Genomic DNA, 24,501 nt, shown 5'->3' with positions numbered 1-24,501 from the left:
AAGCATGTAAATTGGATTGAGAGAGGGGCTGCTGTGCTAAGTCATCAAGCTTCACTTTCTCCTCGAGTCATTTTGGGTCCAGTGGTCAGATCTGAATCAGGACAACTGAAGATGGCTCTGGATATGAGGCAATCAGGGTTAAATGACCTGCCCAAGGTCACACAGCTTAGTAAAAGTCAAGTGCCTTAGGCTGGATTTGAACTCTCATCCTCCTGACTCCAAGGCCAGTGCTCTATCCACTGCACCACTTAGCTGTCCTTAATTATCTCTAAGATTTACCATGAAACCTATAGTTGGAGATATCTGCCCAGAACAAAAAAGAGGGAAAAGAATTTATAGAAAATACACCAAGGCATAAACTTTTGTCACCCAACCAGTCTGATTATACATTTGTGCAAAAATGTGTCATTGATTACTTTATGATCTTCTTAGCCATCCATAAGATCTTTTCTATGTCAGAACTGACAAATCCAATTAGCAGCAGGACCAACATCTCCTTTTCTGACTTGATATTTTATGTTGTTATCAGATATGGTGTAGACATATAAAGCACTGGGATTTCTTCCTTTCCAAAATGTTATAAGTATAAGAAATTATTTAGGTCTCTTATAAAGAGCATCAGATCAGTTTTCTGCCTTCTCAGGATGGTCTTTATTTAATTGTTAACACAATTGGGAAAGTCAACTTGTAGATGCAATTTGAGGGGGCCTAGGTTAATTCATACAGAGTCTACCTACAGATTTATAGCTGGAGAGACACAGACCTTGAGAAGGATAGAGGCTAACATTCAGACTTATAAACATTAATGAAAGATTAAGAAACCAGCTTTTGATCAGAAATATACAATTCTAGAAACTTACTTTCACAGATTCTTCTTGTGGACACTCAGAACCCCTTGTAGCATTTAGTATTCAGTGTTTGGAAGTTGCTGTGACTGAAAAAAATCTTCCCTCTTGGGCCACCTGGGCTGAATTATTATGGTAGGTTCTAGGATGACAGACAGACTATCCATTACTAAGTCCACATAAAATTTTTCCAGTGTTAGGGCTTGTACTAGCTTCGAGAACTCAAAATCATTTCCATATCATACCAAGTCATCAGAATAGGATTTGAAAAATTAAATGAAAATTTTTTTCTAACAACATTCATTTATCATCTTTCATTTCCATTCAATAAACATTTGTTAAGTGCTTACCATGGGTCAGACATTGTGCTAAGTGCTGGGGATACAAATGAGAAAAAGAGACAGTCTCCCACTTCCTTAAGGAGCTTACGCTCAAATGGGGGAGGGAAACGTGGCTTACCAGAGGGTGTGATCTTCCTTAGAGTAGAAAATGGAGTTAACTGGTAGATTGTGAGCCCTCTATGAGGGAAGGTATTGGAAGGAGTTTAATTTTCTACTGTCCAATCTTGGTAGCTGAGGGCTAGAATTGATAGATATTCAAACCTGATGCTTCAATGGATAGAGCCTGGAGTTAGGAGTCATGTCTACCTCTTCGTGACCCTATTTGGGGGTTTCTTGGCAGCGGTATTGGAGTGGTTTGCCATTTCCTTCCCCAGCTTATTTAACAGCTGAACTAAGGCAAACAAGCCCAAGATAACACAGCTAGTAAGTGTCTGTGCTCAAATTTGAACTCAGATCTTGACTCCAGACCCTATGCTCTATCCATTGTCTGCCCTTCCCTGAAGCTTACCGATATCAAGCAATATGGAAAATGGATTTGAGGAATGAGTGAATGGAGGCAAGAAGAATTGTTGGTAAGTCCTGTGCTCATATGGGCAATAAAGGGGATACGCCCTGATAGTTGGCAGTGGGAGAAGTATGTCCACTATGGATGCAAGAAGAGAGTTCACAGAGTGAACAAGATTTGTTAATCAAGTAGACATGACAAAGGAGTCAAAGATAATGACAAAGGTTTCTCAGACTTGATAAACAAGAGAAGGCAAATACCATTACCTAAAATAATAAACTTAGAACAGTCATAACTGCTCAGAAACAGAGTAGGCCAGAATTTTAGAGTTGGAAGGGGCTGCAGCGACCAACCAGCGACCTGCTCCCAAAGGATCCCTATTAAGGCAGATACGACAAGTAGTTATCCGTCTTTTACATGGAGACCTTCAGTGAGGGGGAGCTATTTTCTTCTTGATTGGGAAGTTTTTCCTGACGTTGTGTCCAAATTTGCTCCCTTGCAGTTTCTAGCCAATGCTCCTAGTTCTTCCCTATGGATTCAAGGGGAAACAAGGCTTAGCTCTCTTGCACAAGCCAGACTTTCAGGTATTTAAGATAACTTTCATGGTTTCCATAAATCTTCTCTTCCCCAGGCTAAACATGACCACATCTGCAACCCTGTCCTCTGTGGCATGGATTTGAGACTTTCCACATCCCTGACTGCCCTCTTGTAGACACTCTCCAGTTTGTTAGTATCCTTCCTAATCTGGGGTATCTGGGACTGCACATAGTACGCCAATATAGTCTGAGCAAGGAGAAATACAGGCATTTCCTTCTTCCTGGAACCTATGTCTCTTAATGCAGCCCAAGAATGTGCTCTCTTTTTAGGGGTGGCATGTCACATTGGTGATCCATATTGAGTTTTCAGTCTTTTAAAACAACCAGATTTCCCCCCCCCCCCAAACTACTGCCTAATATACTTTCCTTATCATGTACTTGTGAAGTTAATTTCTTGATCTCAAGGGTATGATCTGACTTTTATTCCTAGGCAGATAGTTGATTCAGTGGATAGAAAGCTGGACTTGGAGTCACAAAGTCCTGAGTTCAAATCCAACCTTAGACACTTCCTAGCTGTGTAACTCTGGGCAAGTCACTGAATGTTCTGTGCTTCAGTTTCCTCATCTGCGTTTTTGTGAAGAACAAGCTTGGCTTGTCATCCTAGGACCTGCCATAATAATTCAGCCCAGGTGACCCAAGAAGGAATATTTTTTTCAGTCACAGCAACTTTCAAAGACTGATCAAACAAACATTCATAAAGCCCTTGGTACAGTGTGTGATACACAGTAGGCACTTAATAAATGCTTGTTTCTCTCTGACAATGAAAGAACAGAGTAAGAGGAAGGCTTTTGGTTCTAGATGGTCTATTAGAGAATCACAATGATAAGAGTAGATTTAAATGTTTCCCTCTTTATATATATATTCCTATAGTATATATATTTTTTGTCTTGTGACTGGACTTCCAGAATAAATTTTAGTTATCAGTCAAGATCCATCTATATTTTTCACAAATACAAATGTTTTCCTTTTGTGTTTGACTTCTGGCAGGCATTATCCATGTATTTGGGTGGGGCTCCAGCAGGTCCCGCAGGGACAGGCAAAACAGAGACCACCAAAGATCTCGCCAAAGCCTTGGGCTTGCTTTGTGTTGTAACCAACTGTGGAGAAGGCATGGATTACAAAGTAAGGAATTGTACAATACTTTTTCTTTACCATAATGCAGAAGAGCTAAGCAGAGACTTGCACTGTATACTCTCCAGGAAATGGGATGTTTTAGGGAACCTGATGATCTCTGAAGTTCCTTCCAAATCTGGGTGTAATTTCCCATCACTCGCATCTTCTTCTGCTATATACATGTTTCATATGTGTTTGTTGATTGGTTAAATTAAAGTAAATGTGATGGTGCCAGGGTAGTTTTTCTTTTTCTTTTTCTGGATGGGATTCCTCCTATAGGGTCTTGAACTTCTCCTAATCTGGAGCAGAAGCGGCTGAGCTACAGGCAAAATCAAAAGCAGGGGGCAGTGGATAGAGAAACAGCCCTGGAGTCAGGAGGACCTGAGTTCAAATTCGACCTCAGATAGGATAATGGCCTAGTCGTGTGACCTTGGGCAGGCCACTTAACCCCTTTGCCTTGTAAACAAAATAAAACAAAAGGCAGGACCTCAGTCTCTGATTCTGGGTCATTTCCTGGCTTTTAAAGCCTGTTGGGCTCATTGGCAGGGTGAATGATGGGGAAGGGGCAAAGAGGAAGTATATCCTTGGTTCTACTGGGGGATCAGAAGATTTCTAAAAGTTCACAGGTATGAGTGCTCTATGAGAGATTGCTAACCTGAGTCAGCAAGGTAACAGTGCTTTGGGCTGGGAATCAGATAGACCTGTATCACTCACTCACAAGCTGTGAGTGTGACCTCGGGCAGGTCACTATCCTCTTGGTGGCCTTGGTTTCCACATCTGTAAAATGAGGGGAATGCTCCAGATGACCTCTGAGGTTCTTTCTAAGTCTCTGATTCTCTTCTCAGTATAAGCAAAGCATTGATTTGGTCTACCATTCCTTTTGCTTCAGGCTGTTGGGAAGATTTTCTCTGGCCTTGCCCAGTGTGGTGCTTGGGGCTGTTTTGATGAGTTCAACCGGATTGATGCCTCTGTGCTTTCAGTCATCTCGTCCCAGATTCAGACCATTCGAAATGCTCTGATCCATCAGTTGACAGCATTTCAGGTGAGTCCCAAAGGAGGGCACATGGAAAATCCCTGGGCAGAAGGTGGATGTGTTGTGTTCCTTTTTCAAGAAGCAATCACCGCTCTTAATTTTCTTACATTGTTTCAGCCAGATGCTCTGTCCATGGGGACAGATTTTCTAGATTTTCCCAATTCAAATTTTCTAGAGATGAGCTTTCAGTCTTGGCAGAACTATTTCCAAGTTCCAAAGCCTGGTGTTTATTTTCCCCAAAAGTATTACTCCTAGCAGAACTACCTGGGAAGCAGATGAGCCTGGGCCTAAGACTCAAGGTCACCACCTTTCATTCCTTCTGGGAGAGGAGGCAGGAGATGAACTTCAATCCTTCAGCCTTCAGAAGAAGAGACAAAACAGATGGTCTAGGGTCTCTCTCTCCCAAGCTTGGCTTTTTCTTTCTAAGTACTTGGAGGGCAGGGCATGGCTTATTCTTCTCTTGTATCCCCAACCCCTAGCCCTGCCATTTGTACAAATGAGGGACATGGTATAATCTTGACTGAATCAAACTGAATTCTTTCTTGTGGGGAGGGCGAACTTGTCTTTACTTTTATTCTCTTTTTGTACTTCAGTTTGAAGGCCAAGAAATTGCCCTGGATTCTCGCATGGGCATCTTCATTACCATGAATCCGGGGTATGCTGGCCGGACAGAACTTCCGGAATCTGTGAAGGCTTTGTTTAGGCCTGTGGTTGTAATTGTGCCAGACCTCCAACAGATCTGTGAGATCATGCTCTTCTCTGAGGGATTTCTTTTAGCAAAGGTAGGAGAAATATAATCAATGCAAAGTGAATGAGCTTTAGAACCTTAACCTTCCTGCTAGGTTTGTATAATGTTGCTGCTTCAAAAATAATGCTTTGGTTCACTTTGTCATAAAACAAAACAATCTTTGAAATCTATTCAAAGAATTCTCTACTTTCTGCCAGTTCCTCCCAACCCCAAAGTCTGAAAGGCAAAGATTATCCCAAGGAGACAAGGGGATGGATTCGACTTTGTCATAAGGATCATAAAGGGATTGAGTAAAAAAAAAATCAAGGCATAATAAGGCTGAATGAGAAGAGGTACCATTTTCATAGCATATTTCAAAGATTATTTTGTTTTATGACAAAGTGAACCAAAGTATTATTTTTGAGATCTTTTCTTCAAGGCCTAGGAGTTATATAATTAGATACAACAAAGTTTTCAGGAAATTCCTCTTCTCTCTATTTGATTTTTGGCATATTCATCAACATTTTTGTAAGGAGGTTTTTATTTCCATTTCTTTTTAATTTAGAAATAGATAAAAAAAACCAACCAACCAACCAGTGTGCTGCTGAAAGAGCATCATGATTGTAATCTCAGAGAGGTGTTGAACTTTGCTTTCTATTTTCATGTGACCTAGTTGCTCTGAGCCTCTACTTGGCTTTCATTTTGAATTGATGATTTCTTTTACTAAACAGATGCTGGCCAAGAAGATGACTGTACTCTACAAACTGTCCCGGGAGCAGCTGTCCAAACAACACCATTATGACTTTGGTCTGAGGGCTCTTAAATCAGTGTTAGTGATGGCTGGTGAACTCAAAAGAGGGTCTTCGGAACTCAAGGAGGTAAATGTCACATCCAGGACCACGCACCACATCTTCATTGAGTAACTCAACGGATAATCCTAATAACAAGACAACTAAGTGCTCCATGAAAAGAGTACTGGACCAGAGGCAGGAAGACCTATTCCAGACCATTCCTAGTCAAGGCCCTGGGCAAGTCCCTTGACCTCTGTCCACCTCAGTTTCTTCAGCTGTAAGATGGGATTTGTAATAATACGTTGTGAGATAAAGTGGGATAATAATTGTAAAGCACTTCGTAAGCCTTAAAGTCCAAAACCAAACATGGCAATTATGATTAATGGCAATAACAAAAAATGAAAAGTTAAAAATAGTGACACCAGGGAGTTAAGATAGGACAAAGGACAAAATAAACAATTTGGGATCAATCAAAAATTATTGCAGGGTCTTGAGAATAAAGAAATCAAAGCTGAGGGAGAACCTTTAAAGGTGTTGTCCTGGTTATCCAGATGATTTTCAGATGTCATATAAAAGGAAAATGCTGCATTATGCCTGTGAGATTGGATATATCAGTAGTTATTAGCTTACTTTAGCATTTCTTCTCAAATGTAAATCTCATTCTCCTTCCTTTTTAAAATATGACCTTTAATTGATTTGGTAATTATTATTGTTCAGCCATTCAGTTGTATTCAACTCCTTGTCATTCCATGGACCACAGCATGCCAGACCCTTCTATCCTCCCCCTTCTCCTGAAGCCTGTCCAAACCCATGTTTGTTGCTTCCACAACACTATCCATCCATTGCCTCTTCTGCCATCCCCTTTTTCTTTTGCCTTCAATCTTTCCCAACATTAATCTTTTCCACCGAATCCCATCTTTTCATTATGTGGTCAAAGTACCTAAGCTTCCCCTTCAGCATTTGACTTTCGAGTGAATAACCTGAATTAGTTTCTTTTAACTTTGACTGATTTGGGTCCTAGAGATTCTCAAAATCTTCTCCATCACCACATTTTGAAAGTATCAATTCTGTATAGCCAGAAATTGCTGCTGTAAAAATTATAGTTTTAACTATATGATAGCAAGGAGTTAGCCAAGGTTGTTGTTAGCAAGCTGAGATCTCTGCTTTTTGGCATGCTGAGCAAATTTGCCATAATTTTTCTTCTAAGGATCAAGTATCTTTTAATCTCATGGCTGTAGTCACTGTATGCAGAGATCTTTGAGTCCAAGAATATAAATCTGACACTGCTTCCATTTTTTATCCATCTACTTGTCAGGAAGCGATGGAACCAATTGCCAAGGTCTTAGTTTTTTTGGATGTTAAGTTTCAAGACATCTTTTACATTCTCCTCTTTCACCCTCATCAAGAGGCTAATCAATTTTTCATTCTCTGCCATCAGAGTGGCACCATCTCCATTTCTGAGATTGTTGATATTTCTCCCAACAAACTTAATTCTGGCTTTTGATTTATCCAACCTATCATTTCACATGATGAATGCTGTATATAAGTTAAATAACCAGTTAGTTGATCCATGTTCAGTTCTAATTGTTGCTTTTTGACCTGTGTAAAGGTTCCCCAGTAGATAAGTAAGATGATTTGGTGCTCCCATCTCTTTGAAGACTTATCACATTTTGTTGCGATCCACACAGTCAAAGGCTTTCATGTAGTCAATGAAACAGAAAAAGAAGTTTTTTTTCCCCCTGAACTCTCTTGTTTTCTCATAATCCAGTGAATATTGGCAATTAGGTCCCTAAGAGGATTTTAAGCCTGACCTGAGAGATGAGCATCATTATTCACTAATGTGAACATGGCTTGGTATTGCCCTTCTTTCGGAAACTGATCTTTTCCAATCCAGTGGCCACTGTTGAGTTTTCCAAATTTGGGCAGCTCTTTAACCACACCATCTTTGAAGATTTTAAATAAATAGCTCAGCTGGAATTCCAACACCTCACTAATCTCCCTAGAGTCCTAATGCTTCCTAGGGCCCATTAGACATCATTCCCTGGTATGTCTGGCTCTAGGTCAGTAACCATACCATTGTTATTTTATATATCACCTAAATTTATCCCTGTATCTGTCCTCTTTCCTCCTCCCAGAAAATCGTCTCATATAACACTTTTTTTTAAAAAGAGGAACAAAAATGAGCAAAACTGATAAATACATTGAGAAAAATCTGGTGAACCCTCACCTCTGCAATAGAACGGGAAGAGGAGGTTTTAAAAAAAAAATCTATTTTTTTTCAATTAACCAAAATCTATTTTCTTTTTCTCTCACTTCCCAATTGTCCCCATACCACTTCCATCACAAAACCTTTATAATGGATATGCTTAGTTAAGCAAGATACACTCCTTTAAAGGAGAAGTCCAAAAATATGTGACTGCAACCTGAACTCATTATCTCTCATAGAGGAGATGGGTAGCTTGCTTTATCACTGTTAGATCCTCTGAAATCATTTGCTCTTATACTGATCAGAGTTCTTAAATCTTCCAAAATTATTGATTTTTGCAATGTTGGTATTATTATATAAATAATTTTCTTGGTTCAATGCACATCAACTGATACAAACCTCAGGTTTCTATGAAACTATCCCTTTCATTATTTCTTATAGTTTAATAGTATTCCATTAGATTTATATGTCATAATATTTTCAGCCATTCCCCAATTGATGGGCACCCTCTTAATTTCCAGTTCTTTGTAACTATAAAAAAACTGCTATAAATAATTTATATAATGAGTCAATTTTCTCTTTCTTTGATCTTTTTTGTGCATAGACATAGCTTTTGGGGTTACATTTCCAGATTACTTTTCATGATGATGGAACCAATTCATAACCCAGCCTTTCTAATATTTGCCATTTTCCTTTTTGGTAAACTTTGTCAATTTAATAAATGTGAGGTAGAATCTTGGAATTGCTTTAATTTATACTTCTTTAATTATTATGATTCAGATAATTTTTCAAATATGGCTATTGATAGTTTGGATTTCTTTCTCAGAAAACCACCCATTCATATTATTTGAATATCTATAGGTTGGGGAGGAGTTGTTTTCTCATATCCTTATTTTGGAATGAAGTTTTGTCTTTGTCATACTGCTGTATTCATTTTGAATTATTTTGTGGTTGCTCTTTTCCATTTACATTCTTTTTTATTTTTTAAGGTTTTTGCAAGGCAGTGGGGTTAAGTGGCTTGCCCAAGGCCACACAGCTAGGTAATTATTAAGTACTCCAGGGCTGGTGCTTTATCCACTGCACTACCTAGCCCCCCCTCCATTTACATTCTTTTTCTCATTGTGATGTTTTCTTGGATCTGCTTACTTTTCAGGGAAGTCTTCCTATGTTTCTTTGTATTTATCTCATTTGTCATTTCTGACAGTGCAGCAATATTCCATTTTACATATCACATTTATTTACCATAATTTGTTTAACTATTCCTCAACTGACAGACATCTATTTTGTTTCCAGTTTTTGACATTATGTAAAGTATTCCTACAAACTCTGGTGAACATGGGACGTTTCTTTTTATCAAAGACCTTTTAAATTTTATATCAAAAGTGTCCATATATCATCGATGATCCTCTTTATTCTTTGTCTGATCATGAACAATTCCCATAGCTATAGGACTGAAAGGGATCGCTTCCTTCCTCTCCTAATTTGTCTATGGTCACCCTTATGTCTAAGCAAAATTTTTTGACATTAAATCTTGTTATTTCATGTTAACCAGGATGTGGTCCTGATGAGAGCTCTCAGGGACATGAATCTGCCCAAGTTTGTATTTGAAGATGTTCCTCTTTTCCTTGGCTTGATTTCTGATTTGTTTCCTGGGCTTGATTGCCCTCGAGTTCGCTATCCCAGTTTCAATGATGCAGTGGAGCAGGTACTAGAGGAGAATGGATATATCATCTTACCAGTTCAGGTAAAAATCAGGTGGGAAACAAATGGACAGTTCTTTTGGACTTCTGAAGTACTTCATCTCTTTCTCATGGTTTTTCTTTTGAAAAATAGTAGATAGAGTATTTTCTTTTTTAAGAGGTTGATTTATGATAGCCTCATTTATTTAAAATTAATTTTATTATTATGAACCTGAGATGCATTTTAACTGACTGCCAATATGTGTCTTACAGGTGGATAAAGTGGTTCAAATGTATGAGACCATGTTAACTCGCCATACTACTATGGTGGTTGGACCTACCGGAGGTGGCAAGACAGTTGTCATCAATACTCTATGCCAAGCCCAGACAAGGTAAGTATGGTCTCATAGCAGTTAGCAGGATTATCAAATCATGCTTTGCCTTAGGTTTTATTTTTCTAGAATTAGGTGTTTTTGGTTTACTTTCTTTTGTGGAATGATTTAGTCAGCACATTTTAAGATGTAAAATAGCAATGGCTTGAACACTTGACTGACATTCAATTCTGCTTGTAAAATGAGGATACTAACACCCCGCCCCCACCTTTACTAATCTCAAGAGAGTGTTTCCAGGATAAATGTTGAAATTCAGATTTGCCCTTTGGGCAGATTATTCCTAGAAAGTAAGTTAGGTCCATTTGGGATGGGTTGGGGGTGGAGTTGAGCATGCACTTATGCACAGTTGTATATATGGTAGGTTAATGATCAGCAGAATACATTTTCCAAAGAGTCTTTGATTCCCACTGATTGATTTAGATTAAGGAAGGACAAAAGTTTCAGTGCTTTGTGATTTTCAAAAAATCATAAATCCAAGGGACTCATTATTATTTTTATTAGGGATAGATGTTTTATTTTTTGACATCTTATTCTAACTCATAAGTGGGTTGCTAATCTGATCCTCATAGTTATATATATATATATATATATATATATATATATATATATATATATATATATATATATATACTGATACTAATATTTATGACAGGACAAATAAATGCTATATAGGGAAAGTAGATAGTGCAATAGACTTGGAGTCAGGCAGTTCTGAGTTTATTCGATGTGTGATCCTGAGTACTAAGGCATTTAACAGAACTGCTGTTTCCTCATCTGTAAAATGAGGGGGTGAGAGTCTTTAAGGTCCTTTCAAACTCTATCCTATGATCCCATTCTTTGTGGTTGCCATGCCTAACAAGTAGTCTTTAGCAGGCTTAGCAATTAAGTTAGATATAGCATTTATTTTTTAAAAAATTATTTTAAAATTTAGATTTTCTTAGGTCTGCATTCTTTCTTTCTTCTCAAATTCCTGAAAAAGCAAGAAAAATAAAACTCAAATGTAATATAGCAAAATAAATTCCCACTATGTCCAAAAGAAATCTCAATCACTACCAATAATATATTAGTCTTTTTTTTGTTGTTTGTTTGTTTCTTTTAGTTTTTGCAAGGCAAGGGGTTAAGTGGCTTGCCCAAGGCCACACAGCTAGGTAATTAGTAAGTGTCTGAGGTCAGATTTGAACTCAGGTACTCCTGACTCCAGGGCCGGTGTTCTATCCATTATGCCACCTAGGCACCCCAAATGTATTTATTTTTTACCACAATCCCTCTATGCCTTTGTAATTTTCCTTTCTGTCAACTGTCTAATCTTCTGGTGAAAATTCAGAGTTATTTTCATGTAATATTTTCCATTTATTAGTGACTTGGAAGTTTTTTCTCTTTATGACTTGATAATTTAGATTTATTTCTTCTGTGTGAAAATAGACTATTCATTTACTTTGATCATTTATCGAATGACTTTTTGTATAAATCTGAATTAGTTCCCTATATATTTTTAGAATGAGATCTTTATCAGAGATACTTGTTACAAAATTTTCCTACTGTGTACTATTTCTCTCCTAATTTTACCTGCATTGGTTTTGATTGTGCAAAACCTTTTCAATTTTATGTAATCAAAATTGTATATTTTGCCTTTTTGGGTCATGAATGCTTTCCTTATAATTCTGACAGATAATTTTTTCCTTAATCCTCTAAATTGTGTATGATAATTACTCTTTATGTCTAAATGACTGTATCCATTTGGACTTTGTCTTGTGGGAAATGTTGAAATATATATATATATATATATATATATATATATATATATATATATATATATATATATATGTAGTTTCTGCCAGAGTATGTTCCAGTTTTCCAGAGTTTTTGACAAAAAGTAAGTAGTTGGGATCTTTAGATTTATCAAACAGTGGGCCATGGTGCTCATTTACTTCTGTATATTATATGCCTAATCTGTTCCACTGATCAAGCTCTTTATTTCTTACCCAGTAACAAATTGTTTTGATGATTACTGTACCACATTATACTGCAGCTTGGAGTCTAGTGATTCCAGTTCCCTTTATTTGCCTTTTTTTCTTTAATGCCCTTGATATTATTGATTTTTGTTCCTCCAGGTGAATTTTGTAGTTATTTTTTCTATTATATTATTCTATTCTATTCTATTTCTATTCTATTTTCTTATGCAAGGTGATCCTTTAATAATTTGGTTGGTATAGAGCTGAATAAGTATTTTAGGTATTGTTGTTTTTTATATATTGGTTCAGCCTATTCATGAGCAATTAATATTCCCTTAATTATTTAGTTCTGCTTTTAATCGTGTTCTTATAGTTCCTGTGCATGTCTTGGCAGATAGACTCCAAAGTATTTTATATTTTCTAGTTAGTTATTTTAGATTGAAGTTTTCTTTTTATCTCTTCCTACTTGATTTTGTGGGTAATATACAGAAATGTCAATATGATTTATATGAATTTGTTTCTAGCCTTCAACTTTGCTGAAATTTTTGTTTCAATTAGATTTTTAGCGGACTTTCTAGGGTTCTTTAAGTAAACCATTGTATTAGCTGCAAGAAGTGAAAATTTTATTTCCTCTTTGGCTATGCTTTATCCTGTTTCCTTCCTTTGATTTCTTTTCCTTATCGCTATATCTAACATTTCTAGAACTTTATTGCATAGTAATAGGGATAATGGATATCCTTGCTTTACCCCTTGATCTTATTGAAAAGACTTCTCTTTTTGCCCCATTATAGATAATGACAGCTTTTGGTTTTAAAAAGCTACTACTTATCATATTAAGAAAATAAATAAAATTATTCCTATAATTTCTAATTTTTTAAAATAAGAATGGATATCCTATCTTGTCAAAAACCTTTTCTTGTATTTATTAATATAATCATATAATATTTGTCATTTTATTATTAATGTAGTAAGTTGTGTTTTTAGCTTTTCTAGTATTGAACTAGCCCTTTTTTCTTATTTTAACTAACTGGGTTAGATTGAATAATCTTTTTTTTTTAGGTTTTTTGCAAGGCAATGAGGTTAAGTGACTTGCCCAAGGCCACACGGCTAGGTAATTAAGTGTCTGAGATTGAATTTGAACTTAAGTCCTCCTGACTCCAGGGCCAGTGCTGTATGTGAGATTAAAAGTCCCTGATTGACAGATCTTTTTTTAATATATTAAAAGTAATAAAAGCATAGTTACCAAAGAAACATATCTCCAAATAGCTGCAATTATTAAATGGAATCAGAATGTGATTTGTACTATAATCAACCAAAAAGAGGAGTGCCTATGAATGCAGGTACAGTGGCGCATAGTTATACCTCTGTGAGAAGCTATCCTTCCATTGATCTGAGTAGCCCTTCCCCTTTCCTAAAGCTTTTCTACTTGCCCACTGATCACACTTCACTAGATCCAGGAGAAACAGGTTTTTTTAATCTGTCTTTTGATCATTAAAATTTATTTTTATAATAAAACCTCTAATGCCTGCTGTTCTGGCAGCAGCCCTTGGTGATCTGTTGGAATGGTGTTCTCTTCTAGCAAGAGCAGAAAGATCTGGATCAGCTCTACAAGAAGTATGTCCCCTACCTTATTGACATGATTGTGGAAGGGATGCTTGACGGCAGGCAAGGAGAGAAGCTCAAGACCATCGTGCCTCAGACAGATCTAAATATGGTAGGAAAGTCTAGGAGGGTGGGAGGACGCCCATAATGAAGGAATGAGGGGCCTGTCAAACAAAGTGCTTGGTAAGGTCATTACCAGCCAGAGGGATCATGGAAGTTTTCTATATGGTTGGTCTTTAAAAGATGGGAAATAGGCAAATGGGTAGCTAGGAGGAGTAGTGGATAGGGTGCCAGGCCTGAAGTCAGGAAGACCTGAATTCATATCCAGCCTCAGACACTTCCTAGCTGTGTGCCCATGGACAAGGCTTGCTTCATCTGTAAAATGAGCTGGAGAAGAAAAGGGCAAATCATTCATTATCCCTGCCAAGAAAATCCCCAAATGAATCAACTATGAATCTCGGAGAGAATGCTGTAATAGCTGGAGTTGGGAAGACCAAGAAAAGCCAAGGCAGGGCTTGAGAAAAGACTTGAAGAAATGGGAAGGTGAAGAGGGAGAATTTTCTAGACAAGAGGGACAGCCAGTGCTTTTCTATGGGGTTTGAAGCTATGGAGTGTTCTGAATGAAGGAAAGGTGAGTAGACCAGTGTTACTGGACAGAGAAGACATCAATGGAAATAGTGTAAAAGACGACTGGAAGGGTGGGAAGGGTCCAGTTTGGGGCTCGGATTCTGGTAGTAATATGAAATATTTGGAATTCACTGAGTAGGAAAGGGACGTGATCACACTTGGATTTTAGGAAAATCACTTTGCAAGTTGAATGGAGGATGGACTGCAGTGGGAAGAGTCCTGAAGCGGGGAAGTTGGGTGGAGGCAGGGAGGCTAAATGGAAGGCTATTGAAGGAGTTAGGTGAGAGGCAATGGGGCTATATCCAGGAACCTGATGATTGCATGAATGGAGGGCCCAGAGAAGATGGTGTCAAATTAAAAATGAGAACGTTTGACCAGAGATTAGAGATGTGGGTCCGATATGAGTGAAAAGAAGTCAAGGAAGACAATGATAACCCTAACAATAATAGTGTACTTTAAGGTTGACCAGCTTCACAAGCAGTATTTTATCCTCACTACAACCTGGGAGACAGGTGTTATTATTATCCCCATTTTACAGAGGAGGAAACAAAACAAATGCAGGTTAAGTGATTAGCCCAGGATCACATAACTGGTATGTATCTAAGAGGATTTGAACTCAGATCCCGTTGACTCCAGGTGCAGGGACTCCATCCACTCTGCTATCTAAATGTCTGTTCCAGAATTCTGCTCAGCCAGCATAACACTGAGACTAACACTGAGTTGGTAAGCCTAGGTGATTGGGAAGATCATGGGAAGGAGGAACAATCTGGAGGCCTGGTAATGAATGGGTTCTGTTTTGGGTCATGTTGAGTTTGAGATTCCTATAGGACATCCATTATGAAATAAGTAACATGGGACTAGAGTTCTAGAGAATGATTAGAACTGTATATATTGATCTGGGGATCATCTTCTTGGAGATCGTAGTTTAACCCATGGGATCTCCAAGTCAGATGGTATAGAGTGAGGAGTTTCATAAATGCTTAATGATTGCTTACTTGATTGCAAGTGTGTCATCACCTGGGTCTGGAATTCTGAACCCCAGACTTTCCATTTATTCTGTGCACTAGGTGACTCAGTTAACCAAGATGTTGGATTCTTTGCTCGAGACAGAAATAGAAGACCCTATGCTCTTGGAATGCTACTTCTTGGAGGCTCTCTACTGTTCCTTGGGGGCCTCCCTTCTGGATGATGGGAGAATTAAATTTGATGAATGTGTTAAACGAGTTTCGTCCATGTCAACAGTAACCGAAGATGATATCTGGGCCAAACCTGGTGAACTGCCAGGTTAGTGATGGCCACTCCCATCTGTTCTCCTAGTGGCTTATTTTTTCTTCTATCTTCAGAAAATGGCAATGAGATTATTTTGAGTCATATTTGACTCAAACTGGTGGATGGAAGTCTACAACCTTCAAGTTGGGGGACCCCATTGCTTACACAGACTAGCTGGAGGACCCAGGGACTTACCACTTAACCTTTCAGTGTCCAAGGCTTTACTCAAAGACTGTGACTCATAGAACATGATTGGCAATCTGTATCAGGGAGGATGTAAGTTCCCCATAGTGATGAAATCACAGATCTGGACCCAAAAAAGAGAGTTTGTTTGACTATAGATTGTGGAACATAATAAGTTCCTGCTAAAATCAAATTCCCTTATTTTACAGTGTCTCTTGGAGATTCCATACTTTATATTGTTCTCCCTTCTTCCTCCCATCCTTTAACTTGAAGACTTGGGCAGAGATTATTTCCCTTTTGTCTTTGCACCCCCAGCACCAAACACAGTGTTTGACTCATAAGAGGCTGCTTAATAAGTGTTTGTAGATTGATTGAATGGCTAATTTACTCTAAGCACTTATTTGATCTTCAGTGGCTATTTGGATTTTTCATATTCCTGCCAAATTTGGAATATTTTTTCATCCTTTTATAGCTGTGTCTTTGAGTTCCATGGTAACTTCTTTCTGCCCCATTGCATAACTAGGTATAAGTGTTTCTTTTTAATAAATCAATTTTTTAAATCAATTGTTTTCCTAGCCTTCATCTCTCTTTTCATAGCATTTTCATGGAAAAATCCAAAGCAGAGCAAGAAATCATTGTATCAAGATTTTTCAGCTAAGTTGATGTCTCAACTAAGGACTGGGGTCTATTTTGTTCTAGAAGATTTGAACTTCTATATCTGCTCAGGAAGGGGTCTAGGTATCTCTCTCTCTCTCTCTCTCTCTCTCTCTCTCTCTCTCTCTCTCTTCATTCAGATTCCTATGATTTCCTTATTAAGGAGCTCTTGTGGTAGAAACTCCCTTTATCGATGAAGATTGACAGCTTGTCTGTAACTTTTGAAATCTAAAATGATTTTAAGATGATCTGGAGGTAGTTCATGAGAATGGACACTTTTTGCCAACTTTTTTTTTTAAGAAAGATTTTTATTTATTTTGAGTTTTACAATTTTCCCCTTTTCTTGCTTCTCTCCCCCCATGCCCCCACAGAAGGCATTCTGTTAGTCTTTACATTGTTTCCATTGCCAAATGTTTTTATTGGAACAGTCCACAGATTTGACTTCATTTCCAACAAATGCTGGAACTTACTTGCACCACAGTGTTCTGTAGCTGAACTGTTTGCTATTTATTTTAGGTCAGCTTCCAACACTGTATGACTTTCACTTTGATAGCAAATGTAAGAAGTGGCTTCCATGGAGTAAATTAGTTCCTGAGTACATTCATAACCCAGAACAGAAATTTAATGACATCTTGGGTAAGTGAGGATAGAATTCACATGATAATATTTAATTATTCTGTTTAATATGGGGGAGAGAAGGTATCCTGGTGAATTCCTTTCAGAGGTTTGTTCAACAGAAATGTGATGAGTATGGTTGAATATTCATTGCCAAATGGTTATCACTTTTTTTGGGAGGCAATTGGGGTTAAGTGACATGCTGAGGGTCACACAGCTAGTCAAGTCCTCCTGACTCTATCAGGATTCTATCATCTGTGTCACTTCGCTTCTCCTGGTTATTACTTTTTAATTAAGAACAAATTCTATGAGACAGTGTTGTCTTTATGTCCTGTATTTGTCAGCTCTGTACCATCATTCTCACCATTGTAGAGGAGGAGCAAAACAAAGATGACAGTGGTGGTGAGGTTCCCATGGGCACCTCCTGGACCAACCTCTCTTGAATCCCTTGGTTTCTGCCATCTTTGACAAGTACAGATCTAACATTGTTGGAGCTATGGTTCTACTGAGCTGTTCAAGTGCTAATGGAAAAAAGTGGAGTAAGCCAAAAAAAAAAAGAGGCCAGAAGTCTCTAGAATTGGTTTCTTTAATTGTAAGATTGTCCAGTATAACTCTAGGGAATAGTGTTTTCCTATGAACTGTGCAAGTCAAGTTTTTTTTGCCTTTTTTTTTGGTTTTTGCAAGGCAGTGGGGTCAAGTGACTTGCTCAAGGTCACACAACTAGGTAATTATTAAGTGTCTAAGGCTGGATTTGAACTCAGATCCTTCTGACTTCAGAGCCAGTACTCTATCCACTGTGCTACCTAACTGCCCTGCAAATCAAGTTGTAAAAATGAACCAGAGATATTTTTTTAATGCCAACATTAAGCAAATGGTGGCAAGGCATGGAATACCAGGCTCTTCAAAGCACTGAAATGAAATTTTATCCTGAGGTCAATAGAGAGGCACATAATGGGAGGGTATGAGGGCAACATGCATGCTGAAAAAGCAACTGAACATGCTGCAGAGCAACTGAACAGGAGTCATGGATGGGACAAGGAAATGTAGGATAGGTAGAAAAAGTGAACTGATCACATACAGCGGGTGAGACCTGGCCTGGGGATAACCAGAATGCCAGGTCGGCCTCATCAGAATGTCTGGAGAAGTTGAGAAAGCCCTCCAGCATGTTGGATTTGAGTGAATGGGAGGACATGGATGAGATAGGTATGGATTGGCTGTGATCTGTATCACTGGAGGAAGATTTTACCATAGATGAAGTCATGGTCCATTTGGGAATTTGCACTATAGGATCAAGGCTCCATTACTATTTACTTATTGGAGAAAAACTAAGTGATGAATTGTTTTATGGAGAAAATAATCATGCCTCAAATTGCTCTGTTTAATAAATTTGGGATTCGACATGTTGTGCATTTTGAAAGTACATCTAGATTTTTGGTGTTCAACCAGAGTTAAAATATGAATGACCAATGCATTGAAAAGTGGAGCAAAGTGGAGACTAGAACCCAAGTTAGGCAACCTGAGTTAGAGGACACCTGAGTTAGGTCCTTTGTCCCCCAGTAAATCAACTCTAGGTTGTCAGATGTTCAATTCATTGCATTTTTAAATGAAGTCTTAAATGTTTCATAGTTCACACAGTGGATACCACCCGTACAACTTGGTTGCTGGATCAGATGGTTAAAATTAAGCACCCTGTTATTTTTGTGGGTGAATCTGGTACCTCTAAGACAGCCACCACCCAGAACTTCCTAAAGAATCTGAACCAAGACCTTAATGTAAGTCCTTGTGCTAAGTTGATAACAAAATATTTCTCTAGCTCTTATGATATTTGTAAAAAAAGAAAGACTTTGCAAGTCATTTGATTAAATATGAACTCATTAATCTATTATTTCATTTCTTTTGTACATTTTGCCCTTTCCTTCCTTATAAAGTACTTAAATAATCCCTTTTATAAATCCTTGCTTCTTCATCCTTCTAGCATACTACTGAATTCCCTAGGAGAAATTCACAGAACTGGGCTAACTGAACTTAAGACAAATTTATGTTATTTAATATCAATGCTGTTTGATATTCCTCTTACTCCCTCCTTTATTGCCTCTGTTTCACACTTCTCATAGAAATTGTCCCAAACCTTCTCATTTCTTCTCTAGCTGCTCATACCTTCTTTCCCTTGCCTCTGAGCAGAGGACCTCATCTCATACTTTATTGATGTAGCCTTTTTTTTTTTGGCCTGTCTGGGGTATAGGATTGAAGTAGGAGGAAAAGCATAAAGGGAAAAAAAACATATGTGCTTCTCCCTGGCTCCCACCTGTAGAATGCAGGTATGACCGCCCAGGTTCAGCCACATCTTTCCTCTTTCCACTTGTTAGTTTCTGCTTACTTTTCTCCAACAGCCCCAAATTTAGAGTGTACAAGTAAACACGATTGTAAGACCTTTTAAAGTTCTATTCAGCATCATGTGAGTAGCAACAGAAAAAGGTGAACAATGGCAATAATTCTGGACTGGACCTGAGAATGTCCTTAGAGATGGTAGAACTGGAGGGCAGGAAGAGGGCAAAAATAGGGTTAGCAAGAGTGATAGGGAGAAGTAAAATGAGAAGAGATTCTGGTCATATGCAAGAATATCAGAGTCTGCCATGTGTTGTGCTTATGGATAGTGGTAATCTTGTAAAAATATGCATGGGATGAGAAGTTATCTCGATTCTTCCAGTTTTCTTTTCATTTCAGTAGAATGTAAGTTTCTTGAGGGCATTTTGTTTTATCTTTGTCTTCTTAGTGGCTATCACAGTTCCTTTTATATAGAAGGTACTTAACAAATTATTTTTAAAAATTGAATTGGATTCACTCTGCTGTTTTTTTATAGGTCCATATGTAGAAATTGGCTCACTTGCAAATTGATAGACAAGACCTGCCTTTTTCAGGGAAAAAGGTTTGGCTCATGCCTTAAAGCATAATGAAGTTAATTCCATAAACATTTTCAGTGAGTTGAAAAAGATTAAAATTTGAAAAATGGTTAAATTAATAAAATAGGTTGAAACGCTTATGAATGACTTATGGATGAAGTAACATGACACTAATCAAAGTAGCTTCCTATCTCTGATACTGTCTCCAATTCAGATTTTGCTCATCGTTAATTTCTCCTCCCGTACCACATCCTTGGATATTCAAAGGAATTTGGAAGCAAATGTTGAGAAGAGAACTAAAGACACTTATGGACCACCAATGGGGAAACGTCTCCTGGTTTTCATGGATGATATGAATATGCCCAAGGTATCTTAAGGATTTTATTGAAATCCCCAAGAAAGGGGAGACATGTAGCTTTCAGGAAATATATATATTCTTATTTGGAAGCTTCAGAATGATTACTGGGTTTCTTTATCACTGAGTCTGTGTACTCTGTTTAGTTTCTTAAAGAATAGTGGTCCCATTGAATAATGATGTATCAGTTAGTGAATTTAAACTCTGCTGCAACTTGAAATAATAATTCATTGCTTTTCCTTTTTCCTTGCTCCTTGAATATAGGCATAACCCTACTAGACCTATAAGGTCCTAATTACCCCATCTAAGAAGGGAAATCTTTACTATACATGAAAAGGATATTCCTGGATATAGAGGACTCTTTGGCAAAGTTTGTGTAGGTGTAGGTATGAGCTAACTCAAACCAACTTGGGAATGATGATTACTACATTTTCAGTATGATCATTTACATCTTGAAAATCTGCAAATGTTACAAAATCAGGATTATTGAATTATTGAATTCATAGTCTTAAGAAAATAATTTAGAAAATAATAATAATAATAATAATGATAATAATACAAATTTAACTTTAAAATATGTTATGTATACATTGTTTTTCTGGGAGACTTTATTGTTAAACATTTACCAGTATATCTCTGCCCTGTCTAGCATTTAAAATTATACAGATACTGGGAACCCAAGATCTATCATTATCCATGATAGAATATGAGCTTCTTGAGGGTAGGCACTGTTTCCTTTTGGGGTTTCTATTCCCAATGGCACGGTGTTTGGCATAGACTAAACACTAAATAAATGCTTGATTGACTGATTAATCGACTGATTCTTTTCTTCTAAAAACCAAGGTTGATGAGTATGGCACACAGCAACCAATCGCTTTGTTGAAGCTCCTTTTGGAGAAGGGTTTCTTATATGATCGTGGGAAGGAGATGAATTGTAAAGTCCTTCGAGACCTTGGATTCATTGCTGCAATGGGAAAGGCTGGAGGGGGCAGGAATGAAGTTGACCCAAGATTTATTTCTCTCTTCAATGTTTTCAATGTGCCGTTTCCTTCAGAAGATTCCTTGACTTTAATTTATGCTTCCATCTTGAAAGGCCATACCAAGGTAATTTGTGCTTCAATCAACTACTGAAACTAAAGTATTAATTGGAAGTAACTTGTAATGAGTTAACTTATAATCTTCAAAGACCTCTTTGATGAACTTCCCCTCTCCTACCATTTAACTGCCTGGCACGTTCTTTTCTCATGTTTCCTCCTCCTCCATCAGACCATCTGGTTACTTACGGTGGTTTCACTTTGTAGGTGTTTTCGGAGGCTATTGCCGCCTTGAGTGACCTGATGACCTCCTGTACCTTGCAGCTTTACCAAAACATTGTTCAGGACCTTCCTCCCACACCCTCCAAGTTTCATTACATCTTTAACCTTCGTGATCTCTCACGCGTGTTTAATGGCCTTGTTCTCACCAACCCAGAGCGGTAAGTGTATGTAGTCTCCCTCACACCTGGTACTCTGGTGGACACTTGGTTTCATCAGCTCCTTTTGGAGGAAAGGAGTCACCATATCACTTTCTTCCTCCCCACATCCAACAGACTCCAGTGACATCTAGGAAGTTGCCTCCAGATCAACGAGATTAAATCTGTTTGGTGTTGAAAGTCTTTTATAACCTGCCTACTTCCTACGTTTACAGTTTTCTTACACCCTACTCCTCCCCACCTATTCTTCCATACAGTGACACTGGCCTCCTCCGTGCTCTTCCTATTCCAGCTCCTGACTCTGATCATTTTTACTGATTGTTTCCTGTGCCTGAAATTCTCTTTCTCTCCTCCTTCTCCTCTTCCTCCTCCTCCTCCTCCTCCTTGCTTCCCTGTCTTCCTTCAAGTTACAACTTAAGTTCATCTTCTGCACAGTCTTTCCCATTTCTCTTTAATCTTAATGTAGTCTCTTTGTTGATAACCTTCAATCTGTCCAGTTTGTAACTCACCCTTATATGACTGTTAGCTCTTGAGAGCAGAGGCCGGGTTTTTTTAAAAAAATCTTTCTTTGTATTCTGGTGGCACACAGTAAGTGCTTAATAAATGACTAGCTAACTGATTGACTCCTAACTAGCTTTCATTGTTTTGCCCTTTAAGACCATTCTTCTTGGAAAGAAAGTCAGTCTATGAATTGAGGAGAGAGAGAGAGAGAGAGAGAGAGAGAGAGAGAGAGAGAGAGACACAAGAAGTAATTCTAGAAGTAAGGTGCATATGGAAAAGCACTGGGTACCATTCCTGGAAAATGAAGATATCAATTAGCTCGATTTTACTTCTTAATCTATTTCAATCCAACCTCTTAATCTTGGTGGATGTGTGGTCTTTTCCTCATAGCCATTAAGCAGGTAATGAACCACTCTCAACTGAGGTAGAAGGGTCAATCCTCAAATTCTAAACCATTTCTAGGTCTGTCCTCATCCATTGGTGGTCTGTATTGCATTCCACTGGCAAGTCCTTTAGAAATTCAAGGTCATTTTCACACTATGATAAAGGAAACTTGGATATGTTTTAAGTTAAACCAATGTGGTTTATCGCCAGAGAATTTTTATGTTTTTTTTTGTATTGTACCAAGTGTCTTCTATGTCTTTATGTCTCTAGTGTCTCTAGTGTCCCCCGACCCTTATTCAAGGAAGACTCTGATTTCTGATAGGAGGGATAAGATCAAAGCTCAGATATCCTGCTCTCCTCAGGGGGAGAGGTTACCAATTTAGAATATCTATTTTTTTTTATTAAATATGGTTAGTCTAGCAGATATAATTTTTAAGGTTCATGTTAAACTCCTGATCTTTATTCATAAATGGACAAAAGGAATCCCCAAGCCCTAAATCTAAGGCTTGAATCTCTTCCTACAAAAAACCAGTTCCACAATGTACACACATAACAAATATCAAAGAAAATTTTCTAAATTGATAGCAGAACAAAAATAAAAGAAAGTATACATATGAAACTTATATACACCAGACAATATAGATTGAAGGAGCCCTCTCACTAGGAATGAGATAACTCAGCCCAACTGAGAGTGAGTGAGGAAATTCTCCAAAGATTGTAGTATAATAAATAGTTTACTGATAGGATGGAGATTTCCAGGTGTTCTCATGTCAACTTCTTCCCAGAGTCATTCTTTCCCTATAGTAACCCGAAAAGAGGAAGCTTAAGAAGCTTCTTGTTCTTGTCTGGCTTGCTCATCATACTGGTATGGGTACATTGAGTAATCAGTATCCCTCAGTGAGGAGAGAGCCCCGTCATATTCATCTTGAGGCTTGGGATTTACAATGTTAATAGATTCTGTCAATGTGTTGAGTTAGATTTAATTTTTAGTTCATAAAGGAAAATGGAGAAATTTTGTCACTCTTTGTCCCAGAAAAATATTAATGTGCTTTGTTCTCTCTATGTTATATCTTAGAGCAAAAACTTTTAACATAGGGTCTGGGAACATGTCAAAAATTTTTTTGTGATAACTATATTCTAAATAATTGGTTACTTTTGGAATCCTACATATTTTTATTTTATGCATTATGTTCTGAGGCTTTGCTGGATTGCTAGAAAAGAAATTCATGCTGCAGAAAAGGTTAAGCACCCTTAATATGAAAGACAAGAAGTTCATCACTGATATCCTTCCCAATATTGTTTTTTTTAAATTTCAGAAGTTTCCATTTTAACAAAAGTAACTGTTTTTGAGCTATGCTCCTCTAGTCAACATCCATATTGTTTCTGTTCTTTTAATCATTCAGGTTTCAGACAGTAGCACAGATGGTGCGAGTCTGGAGAAATGAGTGTTTGAGAGTGTTCCATGACAGGCTAATTAACGAATACGACAAAGATTTGGTTAGTATCTCTAAATGCAATTATGAATATAGAACCATAACTATGCTGGTTTATTCACTCATTGATGCATTAGTGCAAAAGACCATAGTGCAAATATGGTTTTATGTGAAATTCTTTTGGATATTCTGTGGATGACTGAGAAACCAACTTGAAATCACATGATAAAAATAAACAAGTGACTACAGGAAGGCTACGTTATTTATTACCTTTTTTTTTTCATCCAAATTCTATTTGAAATGATAGCCAGGTGGCAACAGGACTGA

General features: G+C 37.7%; 1 protein-coding gene across 1 annotated transcript in view; it reads left to right on the top strand.

Annotated features, from left to right (window-relative positions):
* DNAH10 (dynein axonemal heavy chain 10) overlaps positions 1–24,501 on the top strand; it is a 154,816-nt gene that overhangs the window by 77,710 nt on the left and 52,605 nt on the right. Inside the window, exons 33-47 of the mRNA XM_074202238.1 lie at positions 3,275–3,409; positions 4,290–4,442; positions 5,027–5,215; positions 5,892–6,038; positions 9,710–9,901; positions 10,110–10,228; positions 13,342–13,351; positions 13,760–13,894; positions 15,477–15,693; positions 17,032–17,151; positions 18,757–18,902; positions 20,245–20,397; positions 21,229–21,489; positions 21,687–21,859; positions 24,145–24,238. Coding sequence (XP_074058339.1) covers positions 3,275–3,409; positions 4,290–4,442; positions 5,027–5,215; positions 5,892–6,038; positions 9,710–9,901; positions 10,110–10,228; positions 13,342–13,351; positions 13,760–13,894; positions 15,477–15,693; positions 17,032–17,151; positions 18,757–18,902; positions 20,245–20,397; positions 21,229–21,489; positions 21,687–21,859; positions 24,145–24,238 — 2,244 coding nt within the window. The remainder of the gene's footprint in view (positions 1–3,274; positions 3,410–4,289; positions 4,443–5,026; positions 5,216–5,891; positions 6,039–9,709; positions 9,902–10,109; positions 10,229–13,341; positions 13,352–13,759; positions 13,895–15,476; positions 15,694–17,031; positions 17,152–18,756; positions 18,903–20,244; positions 20,398–21,228; positions 21,490–21,686; positions 21,860–24,144; positions 24,239–24,501) is intronic.

This window comes from Macrotis lagotis, chromosome X (assembly GCF_037893015.1).
Source record: "Macrotis lagotis isolate mMagLag1 chromosome X, bilby.v1.9.chrom.fasta, whole genome shotgun sequence".
Taxonomy (NCBI): Eukaryota; Metazoa; Chordata; class Mammalia; order Peramelemorphia; family Peramelidae; genus Macrotis; species Macrotis lagotis.
The sequence above is the reverse complement of the archived record's forward strand: the minus strand, read 5'-3'. Positions and strand labels throughout refer to the sequence as shown.